The sequence below is a fragment of the Mastigoproctus giganteus genome, chromosome 7 (assembly GCF_048544385.1).
Source record: "Mastigoproctus giganteus isolate SK-2022 chromosome 7, ASM4854438v1, whole genome shotgun sequence".
Taxonomy (NCBI): Eukaryota; Metazoa; Arthropoda; class Arachnida; order Uropygi; family Thelyphonidae; genus Mastigoproctus; species Mastigoproctus giganteus.
The window spans coordinates 96,183,083-96,195,170 of NC_143581.1; the positions used below are offsets into that span (position 1 = coordinate 96,183,083).

A 12,088-nucleotide genomic window follows, 5' to 3' on the forward strand; every position below is an offset into this window, starting at 1 on the left:
ATTAAGTGTATATTTACCTTCATTTATTCTATCTTTATATAACCTTTGTTCAAACCCTAAAACAATATATAACTTCCCTTCTGAAAAGTCAATTTCATAACCTTCATTTAATTTAACTAAAAATCTCCCTGCAGACAAATTACTGTCAAAAACAATAGCTGGTTTAATAAATGCCATTAGGAAATGTTATTAATTTCCATTCATGACTATCAAAATACATGAAGTGATTATTAACATACCAATTACTCACATTAAACCAAGAATAATATGTATTTAACTTGGTTGATGCTATTTCATAAGAATTATCAAACATAAGTTATATCTGAATATATATATATATAATCACAAACAGTCTGGTGTTTGTTTTAGAATCTTAGAACTAATTAGTATTTCTTTTTTCATCAGTATTTGACGAACATAGTCGGTATTTTCTTCTCGATTATAATCTACTTTAATCTCCGTCAAAATGACTGGCGATGAAATGTTCACAGACTCATCGAAGTTCAGATTAGTGGACGACTGTCTGTCTGAAGTTGAATGTAATCATGTTACAAGAAGACACGGAGATATTACATTAGATGGAGCAAATCCATCTCAAGAAGAACTGGATGAGGGTAGAATCTGGACTGGATTTGATTCTTAACCAATGCCTTGTAGAAACTGGTTTTTCTAAGGCTGATTATAAGTCCTATTTGAAAACTTACACGAAGGCATTACAGGATAAGTGGAAGGAACTGGAAAAGAGCGATTCTGAAATTGATGATTCCAAAGCAAAATTTACTGCTGCTGTCAAAAAAGTTATTCCAAAGTTGGGAGATGTACAGTTTTTCATGGGTGAGAGTTCTAATCCTGATGGTATGGTTGGCTTGCTAGAATATTGTGAAAAAGCAGATGGATCTGGGGAACAAGCTGTTGTTGTTATTATTTAGGAGCATTAGCAACTAAGGCCATAATGCTCCGGGGATATGCAGTGGTCATCCCCTGACCTTTCCGCATCCTCCGTATTTGGTGGCTCACGGGCTCGAACCCGGGTCTAATCAAGAAGCATGTGATATGCACTGCTGCTCCTGTCCACCTGGCTATGGAGGTGCCAGGGGGAACAAGCAATCATGCTTTTCTTTAAGCATGTTCTTGAAGAAGAAAAAGTGTGACTAAGGATACTCTAATAATTTTGAAATGATGCTTGAAATTGGCTTTCTAATCTGCATCTTTTGAATGAACAGCTCTCCTAATTCTAATGTGATTGAGTTTGTAAATATACGAAGCTCTGCAGTTTGTCTTGCCTTCAGTTGTAATAAAGGATTTCACCCAACACATGCAATTTTTTATCAGTGCTTAAGTAAACAGGGTAGCTACCTGACTTAGTTTTATCAGTTGTAAGGCTATCAAGTGCATATTGTAATATGAGTACATATTAAAAGGAGTATTACAATTCATACTGAAAAATTTTTTTTGTGAAAAACCCAGAAACTTTTATATTTTAGACTTAAGAAAGATAACATTGTTTCACACCTAGTCTTGCAGTAAGGAGAGACAACAACACATAGTAGTTTTTATCAGTAGTTTTTAAACAGAGCAGCTACCTGACTGCATTTTATCAATTGACAATTCAAAGTAACAGTTAGAGAGAGCTATATATGTCTAAGATAGTGAAATCTATGAAATTAAAAAACTACAGTGGTTTTAATTCCAATTAATTCTAGTATTAAAGATATGGGTGTATATAGCCTAAAGGTCCATACAGCTTCAATTTTCATTCTTCTTTGCTGTTATACATAGTCTTTTCTTTGCTTATTTCTATTAATTTATTTTTAAATTTTTGTTCTTTCTCCAATAAATAGTTTAAATGTAATGAAAGGGAATTCCTTTCCCCTTTGAAAATAAATTGTTAATTTAATATCCATGTCATCAGTTAACTTCATATCTTTGTCTGATAAAACACCACTATGCATTTCAAAGTTAATTACTTGGAAATCTTTACGTAATGTTCTTTAGTAGATGCACAGAATGGGATAGAATATGTTTTCAGGTATTGCAGATTTATGGAATTTTTGTCAGACTTAGGATCAGATATGTTTGTTTGGGGATGTATAAGGTGCAATGGCATCTGTGGCCATAGTGCACCAACAGATATGTTAATTATGCATTTCTCCAATGCATCATAAGGTCTACCGGAAATAGATAATGCAGCATTTTGTGTACTAAATTTTATTTGATCAACATAAGCTTCATTAACAGCATTATCATCACCACCACCACCTTGGGGGTAATAGTTTAATAATTAAAGTAGCTAAATAATTAGCTACTTTAATTATTCTTTTATTCCTTGCACTAAAAACATTTTATATAGGTATAAAAGAAACTGAAGTATATTCAACAAATGATTTATTTGCTGCATCATTGGGATTCTCACTCAGGAGGATATACATTTACATTTTTTTTTTTTTTTTTTTCTATTTGCACCATAGATATCATTTTTAAGAGTTAACATATTCTCCATTTTTCAAGTTCAAAGTCTTAGCTCAAGTTTCTTTATCAATTTTCTTGTTGTCTGATTCTTTTATGTTGTTCTCAAGGTTTTTACTTTCATTTTGTAGTCCATCACTTAACATCTGTACTTTTTTATTGATATCAGTATCTAGTGAATGTACTCTTTTGCTGTTTGATTCAATATTTGATTGCACAATGTCAATTTCATTTGTAAGAGATTGTTTATTACTTTTTATGTCATTATTTAAAACTTTTAATTTCTCACTGTCTTTTCTTATGAATCAATACTTGACTTTATACTATCAATGTTTTTATTTGTAGTTGATTTGTAACTCTTTAGTTTACTATTTAATTTTTATCTTCTTAAAGATTAGCCAAGTCATTTTTCAAAGTTTATCATTATGCATTCTTTCTGTAATATGAGTAACATTCTCATCTATATATTTTTTACAAGTTGAATCCATAACATGCTCAGGCTTTTTGCATTCTACAATTGCTTATTATCAATATTAAAATTACCATTTTCATTTAACTAAAAACATATACCAGGAACTCCTCTTTCACTTTTACTAGTTTTTGATCTAGACTTAAATAGCTCATTTAATATTACCTAAATTTATTCAATATTTTAATTCCTTCTCACCAGTAACCTTATCAATAAAAAAGAAATTATAACATTTTTTTTTAATGGATTCGACAAATAATTTTATAAACCTTTTATTACTCAGTTCAATAGCATGATCATTTCTAATCTCATTTATTTCTCTTCTATTAGGAAATGGAAAAAACGCGAAGTCACTGTACCTTTAGATACTGCATAAATAGCCCTGGGTTAAATAAATAACAGATGCATTTCTCTTTCTACCTCTAATAAATAAGTCAATTATTTTATGTTGATTTTTTTCAATATGTCAATCATATTAGCAATATCTGATTCAATAGTAGCAATGATAGGTCTTCAGTTTTATAATTTTCTCTGAGATATCATGTAGCTCTTCAAAGATCTCTTGTAAGCAGGGGTATATTCCCCCCCCCCCAACTGGGCATATAAGTGTTCCCTCTGTCTAAAAAAAACACTCAATGTGGTTGCCAGCTCCCCCACCCACAATGATACCTGGATATGACAGAGCTTGCAAGTAAACATATTTTGATTCACTAAGTTCTTTTGTAAAATATATAGCTTATTATAATATAGATCAAATATGAACTTCATTAGTAAATTAGTCTTTCCAGATGCCCTAGGACCACAAATTAATACAAAAAAGGCCATTTTCATGCTAATACATGCACATTAATATAAATTTTTTTCAATTATTTCATAATTTTTAATAGGGATATAATTATTTTTTTTTATAAATGAACAATCCTCATGACATATTCAAACTGCTAAAGTCTATTGCAGAGAAGCAAAAGAATATCAAAGCTCAATAAAAATAACAGGATATTATGAAATTTAAGAAACCAGTCACACAAAAGCTAAAGCTATTGAAGGTACACCTAAGAATAGCTAAACCATAGATAAGGATAGCTTAGCTACCTTAAAAGGTAAAAAATCTAAAGTGATGGAATGCATTGAGTTTCTAAAGCTTGATTCAAATAAGGATTACACAGAGAACATTTAGAAGATAATGAATTAAAGATGCCTAGTGAATTAATACTACCAGTAATTAATACTATCATCTGAAATAGAACTAAATTAAAGATTAACTAAAATCCTTAGGTGGAAAGAAGAAACAGATTAAGTCTCCTGATGATAAGAATCTCATCAATCAAGAAATTGAACATTTAAGAAAATAAGAAGGCTACTAACTTAATACCAACAGCATTAGAATATAAAGGATAAGGATTAGTATATTCAAACATGGATGAACTCTACAAAAATTAGAAATGAGTATTGCACTAAAGACAGCTGGAAATAAAAGCACTGATTTAAGAAACCAAATCATAAAAATTCCAGATATTTTCTTGAAAAATAATGAACTCATTCAAGATGAACATAGACGATTATATGAATTATATCTTAAATAAATTTAATTTAAATAAATGACATATCAATCTTATAAAGTATACTTATACTTATCTGATAATCAAAAGAAAAAATTGCAAGCACATACAAAAATAAACAAACTGTAGGAATAAGAATTGATAAAAGTAAACTTGCTAACTCAAATTTACAATTATTGCAGATTCAGATTGATCATATTAACAAATCATCAAAAGGATGTAACCTAACTTTAAGTAAATCTGAGTTACACAAACCGAAGGCTTTCTTCAATTTCTATTACCTCTATTACTTGCTATAGCTAAAGGAGCTCTAGGTGCATAGGAAGTATAGCACCTATTAAAGGTGTAAATTAAGTGGTAAAGGAATGTTTATTAGGGATCAACCAATTAAACGTAGTGAAGGAAGTATAAAATAAAAAAAAAAAACTTTTAAGCAATTTTGATATAGCAAAATATATAAAAAATGTAAAAGGTTTTCGAGGTATATTCTCTAGTTATACTCTACCTAATAAAATAAATAAATCTGAAAGGAGTATTGTTAATCTAGATTCAATTACAGGAAATGGTACTCACTGGGTATGTTATTACAATAAAAATCCAAAATACATAAATTTTTTTGATGCATTTGGGTTTCCTCCTCCAGAAGAAGTTAAAAATATTTAAAAACTTAAAATACTTCACAAACAAGTCAATTACAGTATATAACTCAAGTCAATTACAAAAATCAGATTCGGTTTTAAGCGGTTAGTATCATATGAAATAAATTAAACTTAAAAATAAGAATAAATCACCTTATGATGTATTGTATTCATTTACTCAAATACCTAGTGACTTTAATGAAATATTAGCATGATGTGATATAGTTAGTTGGTTGCAAGATAAGATTAATCCACCAGAAATGCATTTAAGAACTATAACAGGTATAAAATATAATTACTGTGGACATTTTACAAAATTAAAAAAAGAAGATAAAGGAATTAATAGAACTGACAAAAGTTGTAAGAAACATGATATTGCATATAGCAAAACACTAAAGATACAGCTCAAAATCATATAGCAGATCAAGAATTATTAAATGATTTAGATGCTATGCAAAACCAAACTTCTGAAGAACGTGTAGGTAGGATGATTAAGCTAAATTAAATTAAAAAACAATTCGGATTAGGAATTGATAAAATGTCTTCTGTAATAAATACAAAGAATATTTACTGTTTAAAGTGTAGAGTAAAAACGTTTTAAACTAATAATGTTATACAAACAAAAACAAAGACTAGAAGAAATATAATGAAAAGTATTTGTAATGTATGTGGAGCAAAGAAAAGTGTTTTTTTTTTAAAAAACAATAGTTGTTGTTGTTTTGGGTTTAATGGTGCAAGAGCAGCTTCGGCTATATTGTTCCTAAAAACAATAACTTAAAGAATCTGTATTATTATCTTTTAACAGGTTATTTAGGTATTTTAGGATTAAAGAAAACTATATCTACCTGTAAAGTTATAAAAGAATTTTTACATCAGCATGATGAATATACAAAACATAAACCTGTGAAAAGAAAATTTAAGAGGGCAGTTTATGTTTGTCGTATAGATAGCTTCAAGCAGGCTTATTTGATATGCAAGAATACAAATTATTTATTAATATAAACAATTCTTCCTTAATATAAACCTTCAGAATACTGCAATGTCTAGGGCCACCTTTTTAACTGTGTACATATTAGCATTAGCATTAGTAGAGGCATTTGATGCAAGAAAGCAAGCTTATGCAGCATCAGCCAAAAAAAAAAAAAAAAACCCACTTCCACTTCACCCCTCTGTTCGTTCAAAATACCTGTCCAGCTGAGCCTTAAACTTATTTAGGCTATCAACCTCCACCACAAGGGATGGAAGTCTGTTCCACCAACCAACCACCCGTTGGCTAAAGGCAAATTTCCGCAAGTCTATCCTACATCTGTCTTTCCTCAATTTGAATTTATGCCCTCTCAGGTGATTATTCTGAGCAAAAGGAAGAATCCCATCAGCATTGAGCATGCTCAAACCATTCAAGGCTTTGTACACCTCTATCAGATCACCTCGCTGGTGCCTAGTCTCCAGACACTGTAATTTGCAAAACTTAAGCCTTTCTTCGTAAGAGCACCCCTTTGTTCCATTCACTAATCTTGTTGCCCTTCTCTGTACTCGTTCCAGCAGCTCTACATCCTTCTTGAAATGAGGCCTCCAGACCTGTATACAGTACTCTAGGTGTGGCCTGACCATTGCCTTATACAATGGAATAATCACCTCCTTATCCCTGCTGGAAAAATTCCTGTATATCATTGACAATACTCCATGAGCTACTCTTGCAGCCCGTCTGCACTGCTCAGAGAACTTCATATCTACCTGCACAACCACCCCCAAGTCCCTTTCATTCTCTACCACTGTCAGTGTAGTGCCACAGAGTTGATACGTTGCTGTTTCCCATGTGTAGTACTTTACATTTGTCAATGTTAAACTTCATTTGGTTGGCTCTTGGAAAGTTTACTCCAGGTCTGCCTTTTGAAGTGTGGTCATACTATGTATGGACTTAGCATAATGTCTTTGTTCTCCAATGAATGCTTTATCAAATTAACTAAATTTGCCAAGTGTATTTATTTTAAACAGAACACCTTGCTTATTGTTTTCCCTTTTCTTTTTATCACACACTGGTTCAGGTAAATAACTTCTTTAATTCATGAAAAGTGGCAAAGAAAGAATCCATTCTGAATGAAGTAAGTATATTTAAGGGTCATGCAAATTATATACATGCAGAGTCACTATCAGGTATAGGAAATCGGCTTGAATAAGTTAGTACTTCCAAAATTAAAAAAAACTCTTAAACACATGCATGACATCATTATCAGCCATTTTCAATCCACTACAGATGAAGGCCCCTCCAGCAACTTTCCAGTAACTTCTGTTTTGTGCAATGGTCATCCATTGCACAAAACAGAATTGATAGTTTCCGTTGAGCGAGAAAATTTTCATATAGTGAACGGATTAGGAGAGAATTAACTCGGTATGTCCTGTTCGCATTTCTGGCCTTCAGGCAATTTGTGCTGCTGCGCGAATTAAGAGAGCTGAAGGGATTACCATTCTACAACTTAGTGGTACCTTGTAAAAACTATCCGACCACCTGTCCCACATACGGAGAAGTCATGCTGGTCTACAGTGAGCAGATCAAGGTGTATTCCCAATGGGCTCTAGTCCACCTTCTACTGCAGTGGTGTCCAAACATTTCCTGTACAGGGGCCATATTAAAAAAAATTCAAAGTTAGATTTCTTTAGTGTGTTACATTTTCCATATCTTGTTGCATGTAAAAGTAAAATTGCAAATATTCGAAAATTTTATTAAATACAATACACAATTACATTTACTGAACAAAATATTTAATAAGATTTTTTTTTGATAATTAACAAAATTTAAAATGCTGTTTTAGTTCACTTTCCGGGCAGGCGGTAGGTTGGACACCTTTGTGAATCAACTGTAAGCGCCCCGTTTGAGAATTATAAAAGTGATTTTCTTTTACCCCAACAAATAATCATCTGTTGTTTCGCGGAAGTGCGTTATCCACATTTTTCCGTAAATTTTCCCTGTTTTCCCTGTGACCATGTAATCTCTGTTTACATGGTCACAGTACCTGAATATCCGAATGACACTGACATTTTGGACAGTTTCAAAAAAAAAAAAAAAAAAAAATTCAAATTTAAGAACTAGTGACAATACCGATGACAAGAGAAGGAAAACGAAGGTATTAAACCTTCTAAGCATGAATTGTCCGCATTTGGTGAAAATGAAGTTAGAAAATTGTCAATTAGGTTACAGTTAAATGCAATTTGTGGATTTCGGGGGTACCTAATTGAAAAGATGGTTTCGGAAGAAGTTGATGGACACTCTGAGTATGATACCAATTTCATCGATTGCATGTGAATGAGGATTTTCACAAATGAATCTGATTGTCAGCCCAACCAGAGCTTCATTGATGACAAAAACAGCTTCTTCACTACTGTTTCTTAAAATTTTATGCCCACCGCTGACCCGCTTCGATCCAGCAAAATATGTCGATTCGTGGCTGCTTCGGAAACGTCATTAAGTAACCGACACACACAATGAGGAAGAAAAGAAGTCGGCATAGGGTGTCGGATGAAAACTTAATAAGTATTTGGAATATTCTGCAAAAACTTTATTATAAAATTATTTTTACTTATGTTATTTATTTTTACTTATTATTTTTAGGGGTCATAGTCTAACGAAGGACCCCTTAAAATGTCACTCGGTTGTCTGCCTGTCCATCTGTCACAGCATTGTATCTCTGGAACCACTCAACCTATTGATTAGAAATTTTGCATGGGTTTGCACAAAAAGTGGGCCAACATAACGCCATATTGATCATTGTTGACAAAAATTTGTCTGAAAAATAGAGGGGGGGTTAAAATGTAGGGGTAAAAATTTTGTCGACAACATTTAGCTACACCATTGGAAAGAGCTCAACAAGTATGTTTAAAATATAATTTTAAAATTAAAAATGGCGCCAGACAGGAAAATGAGTAATTTTCGTGTCCCCCTCTCTTTCTGTCGCTAACGGAGCTAAAAATTTAAGAATCACATTAGCTAAGCGTTATTTGATGCTTATCAAGAGAAAACTATTCCGATTGAAATCTATCATTTATTTTTGTGCTAAAAGTAAAAAAATAATTTTTTATTGCACTTCGATAGTGCGCTTCTTTGTACTAAGTAACTCTCTTTTGGTGACAAAAAAGGTTGCTAAATAGTTAGTTAATAATTCTATAAAGGTCATTTATAAATTTGCGAGAAGAAGTATTTTTAACAATTTTCAAAGCTGGAGTTGTCCTGGCAAGGAGATAATCGGAGAGCCAGTGCTGAGGCAGTGGTGGTGGAGAGGCACCTGCGCGGAGTCTTGCACGGCCCTCACCTGCCAGTCGCTTCTCCCACCCTTGGCATTCACAACAACTGGAAAGACTCAAATAGACGTTTTCTTCATTTCCTAAGTTTTAGGCCAAGCCGTGGTACTAGAAACTTTTTTCAATTACCATAACGTTCTCTAATTGAGATACTACACTAACGACCATTCGTGTCATCCTGAGTGCCTCGCACTCAGTAGTTGACTGATATATTTACATATATTTTATTCACATTTTACTTATTTTTCTATATATACTTGAATAATTAATTTATACTTAATAAACTGTGTTAATATACTAAATATGTAGTTCTTATTCCAAAAACATCACTACGAAAGTAACAATATCAGGAAAAAAAAAATTTTTAGAGTACTTTTCATATCCTTTTAATTTTCAATTTTTCCTGATAGCAAAGAATGAGTACCGGCACCTACTTTTTTACAAAAAAAGCACTGTGTATACCAATGTATATTCCTCACCATAAGTCATGGTGGGGAGTATACATTGGTTCATTATTTTACGTTTCAGATAAATTGGGATACTGCTCCTCAGTATGTTCTATTTTTTCTGAATGCTATCCATCTGAAATTTATTCTTCTCTGGCCATTCAGGCATTTATCATTATTAGAGCTAATGACTTGTCCCAGATAAGTATATGAATCCCTTTTTGTGACATACTTGTTCATTATTACTTTTGTTTTAGCTATATTCATCATTAGTCAAAATCCTTACTAACTCTGCATAACTGATTAAGATTTTCCTCTAACAAATATAAAGTTATAGAATTCCTCTATAGTTATAGAAAAAGTTATAGATTTTCCTCTAATTCTTTGGGATCATGGTTTACGATCAAAATGTCATCTGCAAATTGTAAATAGTTTGGTACTCTCCATTCACATTGACTCCTTTCTGTGACCAGTCCAATCTTCTAAAAACTTCCTTAAGAGCATCAAAAAATACCTTCTGAGATATGTCTCCTTGTCGAACTCCTTTTTCAATTTTATAATTGCTACTGTCTTTGTCTAGTCTAATAGAGGAGGTGGCATTCTCATAAATTTTCTTCAAAATCATAATGTATGGGGTGTCTATGCCTTGTCTTTCTAGTGCCCGAAAAATTGCCTTATGCTGTAGGAGTCAAATGCCTTTTCATAATTCACAAATGCCAAGCATAATGGTGTTTTATGTTCATTTGCTTTCTCCATTAACTGCTATTACGTGACAGAGATGCGTAGTTGAGAATCCTGTCCTAAAACCAGCTTGCTCTTTCAGCTGATTCTCTTCAAATATTCTTTCTAATCTGTTAGTAATGATCCTTGTGAACAACTTGTAGATGTGGGACAACAAGCTAATTGGTCTATAATTTCCAATTTCTGATTTATCTCGTTTCTTATGCAGCAAAATTATGATTATATTATTCCACTCCTTAGGACTCACGCCTTTCCTAATGTATTTTGTGAAGAGTTTTGCCAGTTTCTATGCCATGTCTCTTCTTCCTAATTTTAACAACTCTACAGTAACTTCATCTTCACTTGAGGCTTTCTGATTCTTCATTTTCTTCAATGCATGTTCTACCTCATCAGGAAGGATATTGAGTATGTCGTATGTTGTTCATTTGTGATCCACCTTCCTCACTGCTGGCATCATTCTCTCACTCCCTATATAATTCTTTATAATAGTCTTCTGCTAGTTGAATTATGCCTTCTCTGACATTTATAAGTACACCATCACTATTCTTCACTTTCAGTATCATTTGTCTTTCTGTATTACTGCTTATGACTGCTTATTTAAGCCCTTTGTTTTCCCTTAATGCTTGTTCTAGTTTTCTTTGTGTGTTAAATCTTCTTATGTCCTCTCTGAGTCTCTTTCAAATGGCTTTGCATAACTCAGTATACTCAATTTTGTCCTTGTCAGTGTTTACCTTGCTCTCCATTTGTCACCTTTGGTTCATCATGACAAGTGTTTCTTGACTAATTTTTATTTCTTTGGATTTCTTTTTACCTATAGGTTTCTCGGGCTTTTATCACTTTCAGAAAGTCGTATTCCTCGTTGATATCTTGATCCTGAAGGGAAGCTCAAACTTGTTCTTAAGTTTCAGTACACACTACTTTTTCTCCTCTTCTGTTATCTCAAAGACCTTTGTATTATTTACTTGAGTTAGTTTTTTCCTTTCTTTTCTTACATCTATATCAAGTGTGTATCATACCATTCTGTGATCACTTCCAACATTTACTTGTTCAAAACGGTAACATCATTCACAATATATCTTCTGTTAGTGAGGATGAAGTCAATTTTATTGGTTGTTACTGCATTTTGAGCTCTTCCAAGTCCACTTTTTGTTCACCCTTTTCTTGAAAAAAAGTGTTCATTACTGACATTCCTCGAAATTCTGCAAATTCTACAAGTCTTTCACCTGTTTCAATTCTTTTCCCAATTCCAAAATTTCCTATAGTTTCCCTTTCTGCGCTGCTTTGTCTCTCTCCAACCTTAGCATTGAAGTCTCCCATAATAATGGTGTAGTGAGTTTTCTGGACATAATGACTAAATTAAAGCATGTCAAAATTATATATCTGTTCAAAGACTAAATATTTTTAGTCTATGAACAGATATTTTTAATATATATAATAAAATAAAATATAATAATATTTTTAATAATTCCAAGTTAA

The 12,088-nt window shown here is 32.3% G+C and overlaps 1 protein-coding gene and 1 pseudogene across 1 annotated transcript in view; one reads left to right on the top strand and one right to left on the bottom strand.

Annotated features, from left to right (window-relative positions):
- The first annotated feature begins 466 nt into the window (after positions 1-466).
- Positions 467-1,275, top strand: LOC150083091 (translationally-controlled tumor protein homolog; annotated as a pseudogene).
- A 1,247-nt stretch (positions 1,276-2,522) lies between these two features.
- LOC150083092 (uncharacterized) overlaps positions 2,523-12,088 on the bottom strand; it is an 80,789-nt gene continuing 71,223 nt past the window's right edge. Inside the window, exon 6 of the mRNA XM_090378386.1 lies at positions 2,523-2,763. Within this exon, the coding sequence (XP_090234512.1) occupies positions 2,523-2,763 (241 nt within the window). The remainder of the gene's footprint in view (positions 2,764-12,088) is intronic.